The sequence below is a fragment of the Sipha flava genome, unplaced genomic scaffold (assembly GCF_003268045.1).
Source record: "Sipha flava isolate LNK unplaced genomic scaffold, YSA_version1 2_pilon_pilon, whole genome shotgun sequence".
Lineage (NCBI taxonomy): Eukaryota > Metazoa > Arthropoda > Insecta > Hemiptera > Aphididae > Sipha > Sipha flava.
In genome coordinates this window covers 301,413-320,554 of record NW_020272972.1, presented here as the reverse complement: position 1 = coordinate 320,554, position 19,142 = coordinate 301,413, and the positions used below count along the sequence as shown (strand labels likewise).

The following is a 19,142-nucleotide window of genomic DNA, read 5'->3' as shown; positions in this document are numbered from 1 at the left end:
TTTTACGGCCCGCAAAACCATAAAACCGCGTTTCCTCGGGCGCGACGCTCGCGAATTCGCTACTCTCATCCGTCGACGTCCGCGCCGACATGCCCGTGCGCGCGCATTTCGTGACGACGTTCGCCGGGTCGTCGTCGTATCGCCGCGCCGCGCGATAGCGGTGAAAATCATTGCTGCCGTCCGTCGCCACCGGGAAAAACCACCGAATGGAGCGCATCATCTCCATGGTCCGCACAGGTGAGAAGGAATCGTGCCCCGAGTCTCGTCCGCGTGTTTGTTCGGTTTTTCTTTTCCGCACCTCTCCTCCCGTTCGAAACTCGACCGCCGTCAAACGCGGTACGACGTCCATACCACTCTGATAACGCAAAACTTAACGTCGACTTACATACGTCCGGTAACCCGTTGCGTACCACGGACAACATCATCGTTACAGGTTCACTCCGTTCCGTGATTACCGCGAACCTTCCGCAATCGCAATAACGTAGTTGCGCGAACATCGGTTTTTTTTTTTTTTTCCAACCCAAGCGATCTTAACAAGGTATTGTTCGTGCACATTACGATCACCTTAAACCGCTAAACCATGTATCCGTATACATTTCGTAATTATATACGAACGTTGTAACAATAAGATTATAAATAGTAAATTATCATTGTTAATTAGATTTTTTTTTTTCTTCAACACACAATGCGTAACCGGCAAACGTATAAAAATAATATAATTTTTTTCTAATGAGAAAGTTATTAAAATAAAAACATTACCACGTCCTTATTATATATCAGTAGTACGTAGTACGTTACAGTAAAAATCTATGTAGAAAATAAATAATGTTCCGATTGACATAGTTACTAAACAGTTTACTCAATTGTAAACACAAACTAAAGGGATATATTTTTAGAACTCAAATTAATCTATGATTACATGATCTGGAGTGTATTGATCGGTTTTCTACAATTACTCGTTTTAAACTTAACGCATTAACACGTTGCCAAAATATATTTAAAGATTTTATTACTACCAGACCACGCGTTCAACAACATTTTTTCCCCAGGGATTGTAAAATATTTATATTTATCTGTCCTATAAAATGTACAAATTAAATTTATTCTTTGATATCGAATACCTCTGATTAAATGTTTTTAAAATTAATGCAATGTGAAAATATAATCATTAAAATAATTTCGATGACATGATGATATAATATGTATTTATGAATTTCGATAAGATTTTCTTTGTTGAGTTACAACAAACCAAACTGTCATAACATTAACCATATTTTTTAATACAATTTCTGAAGCTTTTGGGTAAACCGGGATTCACAGTTAATCGTTTTTATGTGCTAATAGCGGTTATATGGGCACCCAATACATCAATTAAGTAAATACACTGAAAAAAAATTATTACATTTTGTTGGTAAACAAATTGAAACACACCTGTCCGTTTTCATTACCTATCTTACACTATTTCGAGTAGTTTTTTCATTTGGTATCTCGTTTAATTTGATCACAAAAGCTTTTATGCTATACGACTTTTATGTTATTAGTCAAAATATAATAAAATAAATAATGACAACGATGCTATAAGTTTTTACCTAGAATACAATTTACTTTACTGCGCCTAAGTATTTTTCATAAATCGTATATTTCAGTATTTTACATTTTTTCAGTATTTATTTTATAAGTACTTTGCATGTTTCAAACATATTATTTCTTTTAAAATATATTTTTCACTAGCGAAAACAACTCGATTGTATTATAAATCGAATTTATTTTATAATAAAATGTTTAAACAGGAACATACTTTACCTATAAAAATGTACCAGTACCAATGCTATGGTAATAAATAATAATCATTGTCATCATTATGGTTGAAAATGTTAAGTGTTTCCAGTGTTTTTATATTCTACAAAAAAAAACAAAAAACATAAAAATAATAAAATTGGAAAATATAATTATAGTTAATATAATTTTTAAATAATGGTATTCGATTTCAGACATTTTTTTTTTATTTTTGTCTGATCTAGTATTTGCTATATATTTTTTTAAAACTATAAAAAACGTATTTTGTGTACGGTACTAACACGAGTAAGCATTACAGAATATTAAAATATTATTTAATAATTAAAATAATTGTAGTTCTAGATTTTTACAATCAATGCATTATTTTAAGTATTTAATTTTAATTTCTGTTATCTAATTTAATAAAAAAAAATCAACAAGAAAATAATATGCTTGAACTGCTGTACATTAATCTCTCATAAGATTTGTCAGGTTTTGCCTAGTTGGAAAATTAACATAAAACTAGTGCAGTACTTGGGAATAGAGATGTCCCATTGGAAATTTTCCCAGTAAATATTCCTGAGAAAAGTTATTTTCCCGGGTATTTTCTTTACTACTTTTCCAATTTTCCTCGATATTACGATTATTATTTTTGTATGTGATACCTATATCAAATGGTTTTATTTTGAAAGACTGAACGCAGTATTTCGGTGTTTTATCTTATTACTAATATAACTAAATTTGTACTTAAAAAGAGTTTAAAAATACAGTATTAATATATTTGGTACCTTTCATCAGTATTATTTTTTTAATTTATGTTTGAGAAATTATTCAGTTTAACAAAAAGTTAAATAATATTATGTAGATTGTTATTATTAATTTTTTTCTAATTATTAAATTTGTGTAGTAGTTACAAATAATATAAAAATAAAATATTTTTGAACTTTATATTAATATAGAATTTGAGTTTTTACTTTTTTAAACGTCATATTTAGTCAACAAGAAAGAACATTTTATCAAAACAAACATTTTTTACATTTTTCTAACATGAGGAATATTTCCGCACAAGTTCATGATTTTACTTTGCCAAAAAAGTGTCAATTCCTATTCGGGAATAAGACTTTTTTTCCTCCAAAAATCCCCATTGTTCATTTATATAAATATATATATATATATATGTGTGTGTAAGGGCGCCGCGATGGGGGCATGCACGGGGGTGCAATTGCACCCCCCTGGCTTCTCAAAAAAAAAAAAAATTAATGGTACATTTTTAAAATATTTTATTTTGTTTTGGTAATCTATTATAATATTTATTTTACATAATTATCTATTAAAAATTATAATACTTATTTTACATAATAATTATTGTTTATCTATTATAAATTATAATATTTATTTTTAAATAATAACTAGGGATCGGATTTAAATGCCCTAAAAATATAAAAAAATGCCCTTTCAAAAAATGCATTTATAACCTAAAAACTCTAAAAAATTCCCAAAAAATATCAAAAAGTGCATCATTTATTAAATACATTCAAATTATTATTAAAAAATGAATAAAAATTGAAATTTTATTTACATTACACTACAAAAAATAAAAAATAAATTAAAATCAAAAATTGAATTAAAAATTAAATTAAATATTTGAATTGCACTGTAAGATTAGTATTTCTTTAATGCATTAATAATATCAAAAAATGCTCGTATAAAATCCGCTAAGAATGCAAAAAGCTACAAAAAATGTTTGTGGGTAGAACACGGAGTACCTGAAACAAATTTGTAATTTGGAAAGCATCGCGTATAACATCCCAAAAAAAAGATGCAAATGCATTGAAATCTGAGCCCTAATAATAACTGTAAACGCCTAGGTTTTTCAATATAAAGGACATGCCAGTTGTCACAAGTATAGTCAATTTATAAATCGGTCACTTTTATCACATGCGATAAGCTTACGAGTTGTCGATCATTATCGAATTTTCTAATCGTAGTCAATACCCATAGAGTAATACTCTATTACTCTATGCCAATACCCCTCATTACTTTGTATCCGACAAATAAACAAAAATAACTTTGTACGGACATATAATTTGAAAAAATATTTCTATGTATTTCTACTAAAATAAATTAAACATTATTTAAAAATCAGCGTATACTATGCACGATGCACCCCCCTGTCAAAATTCCTGACGGTGCCCTTGTGTGTGTGTGTGTGTGTGTGTGTGTGTGTGTGTGTGTGTGTGTGTTGTTTATAATAATTGAGTAATCAAGTATCGCCCATTTAAAAAAATAAAATACTCGCTATGGTAGACTTTCAAAATAATATTTTTTATCATTACAAGTCTAAAAATTTAAACAAAAAAAACTCAAGTAAGTAAATCATTTGACTCACATAAAACATTTTGTAGATAAAATATCATGATTAATGAAGCATAAGGATAAATAAAATATTAGTACTGGTACGAAAGAAGCCTAAAGTTACTCGGCCCACATTAATTCATATCTTGATAGATCTGTGTTACACGCATAAAAATATTTCCTAAGTCTAGGGTTCGTCATAAAATGTGTTAAATGACACACCCAAGGTTATTTCAACAAAAGCATATGTACACTATTTAAAAAGCATTAACTAATCTATTTTTTTCTGTTCATAATATATAAACAACTTATTCCATGAATTTTAATCTGATATTTTACGAAATGAAATATTACCATAAAAAAAAATCAATTTCCTCCGTCCGATCATTATCATTAATTGCAACTTGACAGTCGATTTCGTTCACTCAACCGGATTAAAAACTTCAATAGGTCTCAAACAATTTACTCTCTTAACAAAACGCCAATCACTCTTTTCCCGTCCCACATTTCCGGAAACAATAATTTCATATTAATTAGTTCATACATCGCGATGTCTTTCGAGCACAAAATTCCTATCCTCAAAATATATATGCCCGACGGCGCGCCCATCGACAACGCTTTAACGATTGCTTACCTAATATACGTGTGTATATTCGGTGTGTTAAACGTTTACAGCGTCTGTATGCACATAAACAAATAAATTAATATATAAATTATATTATCTAACGTCGATAACAATATTATTACCATTATTGCCACAGTTTGTAATGGGTAAGTGTATTTTACACCACTATTATTTTTCCAACAAAGATTTTCACAGTCACGCACCGTCACATCTGCCGGTCATTTCACTGTTGGCCACTCTCCGAAACGGTTTCATTATTAAATGTTTTCCGTACATCAAAACGTTCACATACCTATTGCGAACAACTAAAATATAATCTATTCCATATAATAATATTTTCAATTTGAAAAATGCTTATTTATACAGTGAGATTTAATTTTATTTTATTTGTCTTATTTGTAGGTTATTACACGGATCTGATTGCACGGATCTAGAGGATCGGCAATATGTCATCCACCGCACCTGAAGATAGACCCTTCATATTCCGAGTTAATGAGAACGGCACTGGCCCGGCCCTAATCAAACAGGTAATATACTATGACTTATCCTTTGAGAAGCCCTGAATATTCCTAAAATATTTTCCAGTCAGCTAACTATTTTATTGGAAATCCATAGGGCGTTGGCGTTTGAAAACACTATTTTCTGCACACTTCTGCAGTATTTCGTAAAAATTATACAAACAAAAATTAATATAAGACATGAACTACTATAATAATATGCGATATCTTTTGATTCTTTTATTTCTTTCTTTCTTTTCTGTTATAATAGTTTTTTTTTTTTTTTTTTTTTTAAGAATTCAAAGGATATATTGCCTGTCATTTTTTTGCTCTTTATTAAAATGTCACGAACCTTACTCTACCGTAACAATAATTGCTATATTTGCAAGTTGCAACTGCTTCAGTAGAATAATAATAATTAATATAACATCAAACAACATAACTCTGGTTGTAATTTACGTACGGCATGCACATCGTTTCCAACATTTTTGGTTTATGTGTACGTTCTCGTAGTTTTCGAGGAAAGAAGAGTTAGTCGTGACGGCTTAATTTGTCGTTCAACAATTTTAACTGACTTATTCGTTTGTGCTTTATATTTCGTCATACAAAATGGCTATGATAATAGTATGAAAAATATAGCTCGTGAATCCACTCCAATATACGAAACTATTTTTATCAAAAGAGCATTTGTTGCTTTATTGAATAGTCTACTATAAAAATGTCTGTTTGATTTCAATACCATTATGTAGTAGATATCTAATGCATGTTTTCCTTTTTCCGACACAAGTTGAGAAAAAAAATAAACGTTAAACATATTTTTAAATCACTATTTTAAATCGGCCACATGTACTGTAATTTACTATAAATAGAATACACTTATTTAAAAACATATGCAAACAATAATAATAATATAAATAATGTATATTAATATATTATAATAATTTATTTGGCGCTAGACTTAAATATAGTATTCGATTTGAATACCTTTCTATAAGATTTAAATGATCATTTATAATTACAAATTCACTTTTTATTATTTATATATTATTTTTAGCACGTAAATTAATTTGATTTAATTGGTTATAAGAAAATTCAAAATTAAAATTGTGCTTTCCACAAAGCCAGAAATTTAGTACATGAAAACCAAAATTTAGTTTCTCATTTAAAATTTAAAACAAGCACAAAATAAAATTTGTTTTTCATACGAATATTGGAAGTTATGCTTCTTAACAGTTTTTATATGTGATAATTCTTACTGTATTTACCTATTATTAATTTAAATCATATACCTTGTTATGAATCATAATTAAAACGTATCCTTAAGTCTAAAATATACTTTTTTTAAGTCTTATTTACAACCGTACATCGTCATTAAAGTATTGCTATATTTCATATTTAGATTATATTGAATTGAATAAAACATTTAAGTTGATCATTTTAAATTTACATGTAACTGTTTGATTTACATATGAGTAATTTGAAGTATAATTTATTTTCTATTTAAAACTACTTCAATATTATAACTAGCAGTATAAATGCAATTTAAAACATAAATATTTTAATAATATTTAAAATATTTTTTACTTACATTTCAATATATTAATTATTATTATTCGTTTGCATTTATTTTAATAGCTTATTTTTGGTTATTATTACTTATTAGGATCTGTTTAAAAACTATAAATAATCGTTTTCACGTTTAACAGTGCCTGACGGCATTATATAGTTTTTACTTTTGAATCCAATGTGTCGCATCATTACAATAACCCATGTACGTAAATGTAAAGTAATGCAATTATACAAGTGTAGCAGAAACATGATCGTACATAAATAAAACACCAGAACGACAGAATGTATAGAGCCAATTGTTGTTACCGCAAGACTAGTTTGAACAATCATTCCTTTTAAGGACACAAAGTTAGTTTATTTTCTCACAGTTCATTAATAATTGAAAGCATTTAAACCTATAAACAAAGATATAAATGAATAAAGAGAACTACGATTTAATATTGTGATTAAACAAACATTTAATTAAACATGATAAATATACTCAAAATTAAAATAAATGAAATACAATGTAAATTAAGATTTTGGAATCCATAATAAACCGAAAAATAGTAAGTTTAATACTAACATTCGTCGTACTACATGGTATACACGTCTGCGTATTTTGTACGGTCATCGTTGTAAAGGTTAACTACTTCCAAACCGCGCGGGAAAAAATAAATATAAACAGATACAAAAATAAAGATTATTATGTACTTGATCACATTTTCTATACGAATAGTCCACAAGTTAATCCGTCCACAAACAAATCGTATACATATATGTATATTATAAAAATAAATGTTTGTAAGACTTGAACAAGACTCGATCGTTATCGTTCTTGTACTACTATAAAAACGTTACACCTCTACAACAGTTAATACGACGATACGTGTCACATAATACAGCACACTGTGAATATTTCAATTAGTGCGGTTTATATTATATTAGTACAATAAGTGGGTATGCGTGATGTTCATGATGTATATGTTTTCTTTTTGATCGGAAGTCGACAGGGTTGGGTTACGAGGTATTATAGTAAATACACTGATGCAGTAGAAGGAAATGTGTAGCGTGAGAACGTATACACATGACGCGAACGCGCTCACCAACACTATAAAATAACATTAATATACTTGTACGAGATAATCGTGTAATTTTTTTTTTTTTTTTTTTATATTTAATATTGTTATTATTGTTTTTTTGCCCGCCGTGTAGGTGTGTCAAGAACGTGGTTGGAAGGAATACGAAGGCACGAAGAACGGCGACTCTACGTGGTCTGCGTGGTCGGTGCCCGCGGACGAATATTGGAACTTGTGGTGGAAATCAGCCGGATTCTCATTGTCGCACTATAAACATCAGAAAATATGGCAGGTATGTGTGTACGTCAGGAACGTACCCAAGAATTTTTTGTGGGGAGTCCAACATTTTTATTTTATCTGATAATGGGAAATTAAAATACACTATATACTATTATTATACTATTTACTATTAAATCGTTGAGTATGTAGAAATTTCAGTGGAGAAGTCCGGACCCGAAACCCCCCCTTGGGTACGCTCTTGGTGTACGTAGTGATGTACTAGTGTGTGTGTGTGTGTGTGTGTGTGTGTGTATGTATATGTGTTATTAGTCGCTACCGTATACGTTGTAATAACAGCGGCGCGGTTTCAGTCACGGAGATTTGAGTGAGTTGACCCGATTCCGATAGAACTCGTAATAATGTTTTTTTGCACTGCGTCGATTGAATAAGCTGCAGCTTTTGATGATGACCATGCGCCAAAAACGAATACAACGTCCATACGGTTTCGGGCGATTTAACGGTTTCCAACTTATGCATGAATACTATGTACAATGTACATCTTTCGCACGGTGACAGCGACGTAAATTACCTATCCTTATTGGCCGACGCTCCATTGTCATAGATTTCCTTTTTAATTTATTTTTTTCACCAAAACATACTTGCAGCCATAGTAGTTTGTAATAATAATAAAAAAAAAAAAAATTAAAGGTTTCTTATTTATTATGGCTATACTTGTAATAATAACATTGAGGTGGTCCTAAACGATTTCTCATCATATTTAATTTTAATTTTTAATTTTTTAATTTTAACTGTTCCTACGTTTCAATTGTGTTCAATATTATTTCCTAGTAAAATTCTTTTCATAATAAAAACATTTTTCCGATCGCTTTAATATTTTTCCAAATTTATTTCGACTTAGCATTTATCATCTAATATTTTTGTATCAGAACCACAAAAATGATATTCTTCTTTAACATTTTTATAAACGTTTTCATCGAATATATTTCTAATTATAACTGTATAATCATAATTTATGTTAATAATGTCTTAACTGTAAAATAAGTCAATATCACATTTTGATAACTGTTAAAAAATATAGTGGAGTCAAAATTAAAATAAATAGAAGAAACAAATGTTATATTATAATTAAGCTTTAAAGTGGGGTAGGACGCGAGGAAATTCACTTTCCTATCTATCACAACGCTTATAAAGCGTCCCTTTTAAAAGGTTCTCCGAAAATTTTTACATAAACGCTCAACTGTTTGTTAAAAATAATTATACACAGTAGAATAGTTGAAAAATTGGCTTTACAATTTTGCAATTGATGTCACTTGGTGTTAATCAGTGTTCTACAGTCAAAACTAACTAAAGAAAGAAAAAATATATATTCGATCTGTTATTTAAAACAATAAGTGAGTAGCTTACAAGTTTACACATTTTTACAGCACATGAATAGTTCATGGAGGAAATTGTTCACTAAAAACACTTAATAATATATATATATACCTATTTATAATTAATTACTCAATAATTATATGAAACTATATGGAATTCTGAGAATTAGAGTATATTAGAGATTAGATACCCCCTGCCCCTTTTTGCCACTTTAAACCTTGATCAGCATTAAATATAATTTTGTTTGCGATGATTGAATAGTTCTTATTAATAACGTAAAAAAAATTTGATATACATTAAGTATTAATATTTATTTTTTACATTTAATGACGATATAATGTTTTATTATACCTTCTACTCCTTCAAAAAAAAAACATAATTTTATTATGGGATCGATTTACATACATATAAGTATTGAAATATTTGTGCATTTATAATATTTTACTTCACTTTAGGTACTTGAGGATAGCATCTAAAATGTTTAAAAGTATTATATACGTAGAAGCGATAATAAGCTAAACGTTATACTTGACTGATATAATAATCTAATCAATACACTCACAAAATTTGTGTAATTGTTTTTATTGTTTAGTTTAGCAACCACATACCTAGTGGATCAACATTGTGTCGGAAAGATAACTTGTGGCGATATTTGAAACGCATGAAGAATATTTTCGGCTCATCACTCTTCGATTTCAGGTAATGAACATTGAAGTACTTGTTTTTTATAAGGGAATATTCAAAATATTGAATTGCCTTTTCCTAGGAAAAAAATAATAACAATAGATCCAATTATTATATACACGCAAGTACTTATATTGCATATAAGAAACGCCTTGTGTATTAAAAAAAAATCGTTTTTCATATTATAGTACAATATGAAAACACGAAAATTAACCCTCACATAATATAATATGACAGTTTACTTACCATATTATCATGTTAAAAGTCTACAGTTATTATACAAGATTATACGGAAATTCGGAATCAATTTTGATACGCTTATGAGTTAATTGTGCGTTTGCGTGTTATAAAACGAGTTTAAAAAATTAATATATATACTGAATTTATAAATTTTATAAAAAATAAAGGGTGAAAATTTATGCTCAGGTGAATGAGTGATCGCTGTATTGGCCTTTTAAACTTGAAACCAAAGTATCATTGCTTTTGAAAAAATGATTCTGAAAGAAATGAGTCGGATAGGTCGGTTTTAAAAAAGGCCACTTGATAGGTATATAAATTATATTAAAACTGCATTATGTTCCCTTGTATTATCAAGCTATTACCGATTCAAATTTGGAAAAATCGAAAATTTCAGGAGTATAAGAAACACAAGTTTCATCAAAATATTTCAAAACTATGAGATGTCTTTAAAATGTTTATATAAATACTCAATAATTGTTTTGAGATCTTACAGTTAATAGTATTATTATGGTTTGAGATCTTACGGTTAGGATAATTCAAACTTTAAGAATAAAAACTGAGTGTTTTTTTTTCAATTTTATTATTTTTTCAAAATTAAATATTTAATTGCTTGTAATTTTTTTTTTTTTTTAATTAAACTCAATCGTTTTTTCATTTATCAGTAATATATATATATATGTATGTAGAACAATGATTATATTTTCAAGTTTTTTTTTATCAAACCAAATTTATTTTTGAATCAATACTTGGAAAACATGAAATTTTAAATTACCCATAAATAACTCAACAAATCGATTGAAAGTTATATTATCCATAACAAATAGTGAAATTAGCAATCGACGAAAATGTCAAGTCTCTACGTTTATTTTTTTTTTTTGAATTACGATGAATACAAACATTTGATTTTGTTGGATAACATTTTGCCATAAATGTTGTTTTTTTATAAATTTCAGTCATTTTTATGCAACTATTGATAAAACTGTTGAGAAATTCGTAAAATGACCGCCTTCAAAGTATCAATTAGAACCCTATTGTATCTATTTAAAATTATTTAATAGTACCTAATGTCACTAAATAATAACACTTTTCATAAAATATTACTATTTAAAATTGTTTTAGAATTTCTAAACAATTTTTATTGATGTCCCTTAGAATGTATTCATAATTTTTCTCCCAATATTTTAATTTTCTAAATGAAATTCGATTATACAGCGTCGTGATATTGAAACGAAAGGAAAAATACGTACTGTTTTTTATCGTGACTTTATATAGTGTTCAGAAGTCCAAAATAAATAGCTTGGTGAATTGCATTTATATTCACCACAGCTATTAACGCTTATCTCCATATACCTGTATAGCTTATACCGTATATAGATAGTTTTAGCGCGTGATTTGATGCGTTTATAAAAATATATAAGTGCTTTAGTAATGTATCATGACTAAAAGATACATGTTGAGTTTTTATACACAAACGAAACGAGCTATAACTAATTATTCAAAAGTGTTGCTACGAAGTCAATGTTTTTAGACGTTACCTCATATACATACGTATAACCATAAATTTAAACATTTTATAACTATGGAACAAAATTGAATAAACGTCAGTCATCACTTGTCAAATTAGAAAGTAAGAGGTAAATGTTTTCCATTGTATAATTCCATCGTACTATTTTACTTTTAAAGTAGAAGTTGACTGAAAATGATCGAATAATGGACAAGTTAATAAAATCGCGGTCGTAAATAATTTTTTGTAACAATATCGCACAGCTAAATAACCTAGAGCAAGTCGGTTCCTAAGTTTGGTCGTCAAATGGACAAATTTAAAATCTATCCATGTAAATATATGTTTTTCTGATTTTTTATTTGGCAAAGATGGGGAAATATGGCACATCATTCTCTCTCTAGAAAAATCGCCTAGTATAAAGAAAAAAATCTGCCCTCGTAACCGAAATTCGAACAAGCGGCTGTCCTTTGCGGTAGCAATATCACTAATCAAATCGGTCCTCCGCCTCTGTAATTTTTATAACCAATAGCCCTACTAAAAATAAATAAATTACTCTTAACTACAATAACCTTATGCGTTATTTAAGTAATCATGTTTTATTTTTGGTATCCATTAGTTTCACCGTGATCGGTCATATAATATTGTAATCATTACCATGTAGCATATATATAAAATAAGCGGAAAGGAAAAGATATCGTTAGTAAAAAAAAAAAAAAAAAAAACATTACGTGTGATGCAATAGACGGGCGGGATTGGGAATCATCATCCCCTATTTGTGTCCGTACACGCGATTCGTATTCAGGTGTTTATTCATATTTTTCCACATTCACAACACATATTTTGTACACGTTATACTTCTTTCGGACCCCTGTACATAAATAATACAATTTTATTTTACCGTGACATGTTAAACAGCCATAAAACTCGCGGCTGGTTCTTTCCATCACAAAGGGTTGAAAAAACCACCACTGATAATACATTTTTATCTAAAATATCCTATCGGGTTGGTAAACTAAAAGCTATTTACAGACTATAATGAATTGTATATATTTCTCCTATAAAATGTTATGACATCACGGAAACCATACTAGTTAACTTATATAATACATATATTATATATGTATTTTTATTCATTTTTTAATGGTTGGTGATTTTTTCTTTTATTCCAGTCCAGACTCATACAACCTACCACTTGAGTATACAAAACTGGCAGCCGAATGTAGTCACGATTCTGACATCGGCGAAAAGTCAATTTGGATATGCAAACCTGTCGGCAAAAGTCAAGGAAAAGGCATATCTTTGATTTCGGTACGTAAACAAATAAACATAATATAATTATAACCGCAATACAATATAGATATACATGTATATATCAATGCTCAAAATTGAAGGGGAGAAGACTCACGACTGAATACTACTACAACTATTTTTCAAGAATTTTTATATTCACGATTTTTTATTTTTAAAACTACAATACTTCAATACATTTATATTTATCAATACAAAATGTTTCTGTATTAACTATTGAATCAACGATATTTATTATTCGTAAAACCTATATTGTATTAATTGTATTTATGCTAATATAAACAGGAAATTTCAATAATTTTTACCAGATACCAAGTAACAATTACCTTATTAATTTTATTAATCACAATTTCAAAGTTTTAAATTTGAATGTGATGATTTGGAGAATCCGGGGAATTTAATACCTTACACTATGATGAAATAAAAACCTATGAAAACCCTCTTTTTTTATGAATTGGTATAGACTGGGACATGTTTGGAATAGACATCGTATTATGTATACATATGTGCAGTGGTGCGCATTATATCATACAGTACATTACGTTTTCCGTTCTGCGTATAACATATCGAACGGGAATAAAAAGCGATAATTCGATTAATTTTGAAACGAAAATGTTTTCTGTTTTTACGTAGCAAATTGGTGAGTTGGTCTACGATACCAACATCGTAGTACAGAAGTACGTGAAAAATCCGATGCTGATTGGCGGGTACAAATACGACCTACGGCTGTACGTTCTAGTGCCGTCGTTCCATCCGCTCACCATATACATGTACAGGGAAGGTCTAACCCGGTTCAGCACTGACAAGTATTCACTGAACAACCTAGACAATCTATTTGCACACCTGACCAACAGTTCGATCAACAAGCTAGGCCCAAACTATTCGGAGACCAAAGAAAAAATAGGATTGGGTAATTACATAGTTATATTATTCCACCTGGTATCGGCCTCCAGCTATAGATATTAAAACAATGGATTTATGAATTAATTTAACGTTTAAAAATAGATAAGATGTTAAGGTTACTACTGTTAAAGAGGGGTCTCATTATGTATTACTGATAAATCGTCTTTTTATAATGCGAACCGTAAACGAAAGCAGTCTTTCTTTTTTTTCAATTCGTGACCCCTTATTTTACAAATGTAGGCGATATCTATTGTTTTATTATTTATGCGTAGAGCTTCTACTTAGCACGTTCATTTTATCAATCGATTTTCGTTTGTATATTTTACTTTCCTCACGATAACTGTTAACACTTCATGTTTACAATGAAAAAAAAAACCAATTATATTACTTACATATTTATCAACTAAAAGCCTTAACGGTACAACTGTGTATGTGACAGATTTAATAGTTTTCGGTAAATTTAGTTAAATCATAGAAAGTATTAAAAGACACTCGGAAAGTAAATAGATTGATCATATATGCGTGATTATAATATCAGTGTATCGATGTCCGTTCGAGAATTATACCGTAATCGTTGTTTGCGCAGGGTGCAAGTGGACACTCCAACAACTCCGACAATACATCCGTCAATCCGGCATAAACGATTGGCTGCTGTGGCAAAAGATATCCGTACTTGTCTGTCTCACATTGGCCAGTCAATGTACAAGCAAAGGTATACCGAACACGTCCAATTGTTTCGAGCTTTATGGTTTTGACGTACTCGTCGATTCCGATCTCAAACCCTGGCTGCTAGAGGTATAATATATTTTAATTATAATGCATTTATTAATACTTGATCGTGACATTACGCGCTGAATGTAGAAAGGCTGTTGTTCAATATGCTCGTAACATTGATTTATTATAATAATTAATTATGTATTATAATTTATACATATTAGTCGTGTATAAAGTTCAATGGGGATTTTTTTTCTACTTTTTTATAACCATTACGGACGTAAATACGTAAATCTCGTTCAAATGGGCTTACACGATTCCAATTGCGTTTTTGTTTGTTATACATAGTTATTGAGTCGGCCGTATTTGTTCAATAAAAAAAAATACGTTCAAAATCCACTTAATAGTACTTTAAATCATACTATACATACCGAGATAATTGTATTTACTATGCATTTTATTATTATTATTCATGATTTTCCAGTTTATCTTTTTTATGATAGTGGTTTCACACAACTTCATTGACGCTAGACACGAGGATACGAAACACGTAACATGAATTGGGGCCCGGTACTTCTAATCCTACAATATTACTTAAAAACCAATTCTTGTAATTTATCCAATCCAAAAAAAAACCTTGGGATATCAAGACGATAACTATTATTATCACATTCGGTAAAATATAATTGCAATATAAATTACGGATGCGTGTTAATAAAAGGATCAACAAAAATATTTATGCCTGATATTTAATGTTTATATTTCACATTGGTAACGATCAATTTTAGTATCGTTAGATTTTTAATGGATTTATTGAACTATATTAAAAACCACATTGTACTAGCATAACAATTCGACAACAACTAATATGATTGCCTATATTCATCCCGGAAAAATTCAAGGTCAACCATTGTCTATTGGTTAAACCCATAGTATGATTTCAAAATCGAAAAAAATAGTTCGATTTCTATACGTTTTCTTAACGCGATGATAAAAAATCGCGAGTTTATAGACACGCGCGATAATGATTAAAATCATAGTTCACCGATTCGATTGAGAAAGTCTGAGAGAAACAAGTGCTCAGTTACTGTTAAATCAAACTACGTATTTTTTTTAAATTAATATACCAAATATTACCAATGGATCAAGTCCATTACTTAATTTATAAATTTATCACAATATTTAGTGTTTTTACTTGTTATCGTTTATCGAGTATGTATCACATTTAAATCTATCTATCATATAATATAGTCAAGCATCGTCGACCTATAAGAACGTTTTCACAAGATGAGAGTAGTCGTACGTAACGAAATAGTAATTATGTTGTCGTGTTGAAAACCGTCGAAGAAAAACGAATTTCCCATTTCTCGCGCTCTATTCAGACTAGTCCGGCGTGCGACTGGTTCGAATTAAATCGATATAATGATCGGTGACAAACGGTTAAAAACCAACTACAATAATTAGCCTAATATTTAAAAAAAACATTTAAATTACTAGTGTACACCGAAAATGCTTGCAGGTAAACCTGAGTCCGGCACTCGGGAACGATTGCGACGTGGACAACCAGGTGAAAAGGCCGCTGTTGCACGACATGTTCGACTTGCTCGGGCTACCGATGTGCAATACGGGTCTGTCGCTGTTCCGCATGGCGTGCCGGTCGGCGTCGGGCCCGAGGTTCGGCGACGGTGGTCGACCGTCGGCCCTGGCCGCCGCGGCCACGGAAAAGTGGAAGTCCAAACGGAAGACGAACATCAACAACAACGACAGCAATACCAGTAACCACAACAACAACAACAACAAAAACTACGACGCACTGATGACGTCAGCGCCGCAGCAACCGTCAGCGCCGCGTCAACCGTCGTCCCTGCAGTACGGTGCTGGCAAGCAGCGCGGCGCGAACGTGCAGCTGTCGTCCGCGGACACGTGCGGCTCGCCGGTGTGGGGCAACGGCCAGGACTGGCGCAGGCCGGTGGACGCGGAGGGCGACTGGGTCCGGGTGTACCCGTTCGTGCCGGCCGCGGAGTTCGCGGCGCATTCGCCGAGACCGCGAACCGGATCGCGGCCGCCGTCGCAGCAGTTCACCGCCGGGCCCGGGTTCCCCTCGTCCGCGGCGGCCAACGAGAGCAACGCGGCCCGGGCCACGATCAAGAACATCCAGGAGTACCTGAGGTGCTGCAAAAAGGTGGCCAGGTCGTGCGAGGGCCTGACCGCGGCCGTGGCCGACGGCGAGCTCAACGACAAGCTGAAGGACCTGTTCCCGGGCGCGACCAAACCGTGGCTGCCGCCCAACTGAAAGACTATACGGGCGCGCGGACACGCTCGCGCTACCTTAAGACGTGTGAACGTATTATTACGCGCACATGCACGCACGCACGCGAATTCGCACGCACGCGCACCGATTGCTTTTCGGTTCCGTGACAACGCACTCGTGATGTTACGCTTTCCGTTTTATTATGTTTGTCTTCTCCTCTTCTCCCGGTACACATATAATATAATATTTAACGAACACTTTATTGCAATACCGTTGTTCGATGTTTATTCCGTTCTGTACAGAACCGTTGTTATGTTTTTTTTTTTTTTTTTTTTTTTTTTTATAGATTTACGGACATTATTCATAATATTCTATCATCTCACGGACGTGTATTTATATGTCGTTTTCGATGGTAATATATATGTCTCTCGTGTAGCGAGCGAGCGAACCGGAAAAAGTTTTTTCGCCAATATTGTTATTTGAAAATTCGACACTGCCTTTGTCGTTAGTGTTTTGAATAGGTACTTATGAAGTTATGTGTTCGCTTTACTACGTACGAGTCTGAAATATTATACTATTACTATATTTTTGTTGTTACGAGAAATATACGATTATTTTTGAGAACGGCTTGCTCAATCGTAATAAATATTTGTGTTTTGTTTCGAACCGTTCCTCGCACGAGTGTTGCGGTACTTGATGATTAATGTGAAGGCTCAATATAATCATCCGTGGCCCCGACGATCGAGTTCAACGTTTGAAATAGGCACGTGCCAACAAAACTCAACAAGTTCTTGAAACAAATATGATTATATATAAATATATTTTTCTTTGATGGACATAATCAAAATAATCTATTAAAAAAAAATAAATATTTCTCTTAGAGTCCGACGACTGATCAGTCTGTCTAAACTAATTCTAACTTTGTACACCACAATCGTATCATCGGGGTCGTTGCAGTTATTTAACGTTCCAACTCTTAAATCTTAAAACAAGACTGAAAATGCATTACATATTCTAATAATATTAACGATCGGGCAAATATATTCGAATTATAATCGTTCATGGGTTTTTTTTTTTTTAACGTTTATAACTCATATTTTTTCAATTGAAATGCAAACAATATAAAATATAAAAACAATACAAACTTAGTTTTGAAATAATCGTTCAAACAGAAATGATCTCATGAAGACCTCAAATTTTTAAAAATGTTTAAATGTATGCTTAGACGTATTTAGATAATGGATATTTATTCAAGACATTATTTGACAAATTAAACCAATGATATTATAATGAACAAACGACGTTTTTTAACGTAAGTTTATATTGTTTATTATAAAACGACATATACACGTTGAAATGAAGTAGAAAAAAACATAAATTAAATTGGCGAGGTTTTTTATCCGTTTACGTTATGGTACGTAGAATATTACACATGCCAAATGTATAAAATTACAATAATCTTTTGTACGTCTACGCATCAAATTTATAAATACACAAAAAACAAACATCACATTCAATAAATAATAACTAAAAATAATTAAGTATTGAGTTCAGAGTTCCAAACTAAAATATCACGGTTTCGTACTAGTTAAAATCTAGTAAAAATATTTTAACACCGTAAATTAAAACTCTACACGAGGTTATAAATAATAGTTAGCTCGGTCCCAATTTGATTACTTACTACGTTTTACATTAAGTTAATTATAATTTACAAATACATCATATTAAGAGTCAAAAACCATTAGGTGCGTTAGTTATGTAAACTCGACCATATTATTTGTGACACAAAATAATATCAGTTTAAGAATACACTATTAAGTGTTACGTCTTTCTGTTATGATAGTTAAATACGTATACATAGTGTGTTTTTTATATACTACGATAATATACAATAAGTATCATGTCAAATTGTATTTATTGTATTCTATTTTGATTAATACACAATTGTGATAAGTTAAAAAAAAAATTTGGACCGTTGCGTTACCTAAACAGTGTGAAATAGTGCCTTTCAAACGTGACGGGGTCGAGTTAAATTAAGGATGAG

At 31.0% G+C, this 19,142-nt stretch overlaps 1 protein-coding gene across 1 annotated transcript; it reads left to right on the top strand.

Moving 5' to 3' along the window:
• LOC112686186 (probable tubulin polyglutamylase TTLL2) lies at positions 1–17,744 on the top strand (the record flags this gene model as incomplete). Its single annotated transcript, XM_025558389.1, is given in 8 exon segments — positions 1–237; positions 5,159–5,283; positions 8,017–8,172; positions 10,087–10,193; positions 13,092–13,230; positions 13,864–14,140; positions 14,720–14,928; positions 16,367–17,744. Coding segments are annotated over 7 exon segments (1,743 nt in total). The 3' UTR covers positions 17,141–17,744.
• Positions 17,745–19,142: the final 1,398 nt, after the last annotated feature.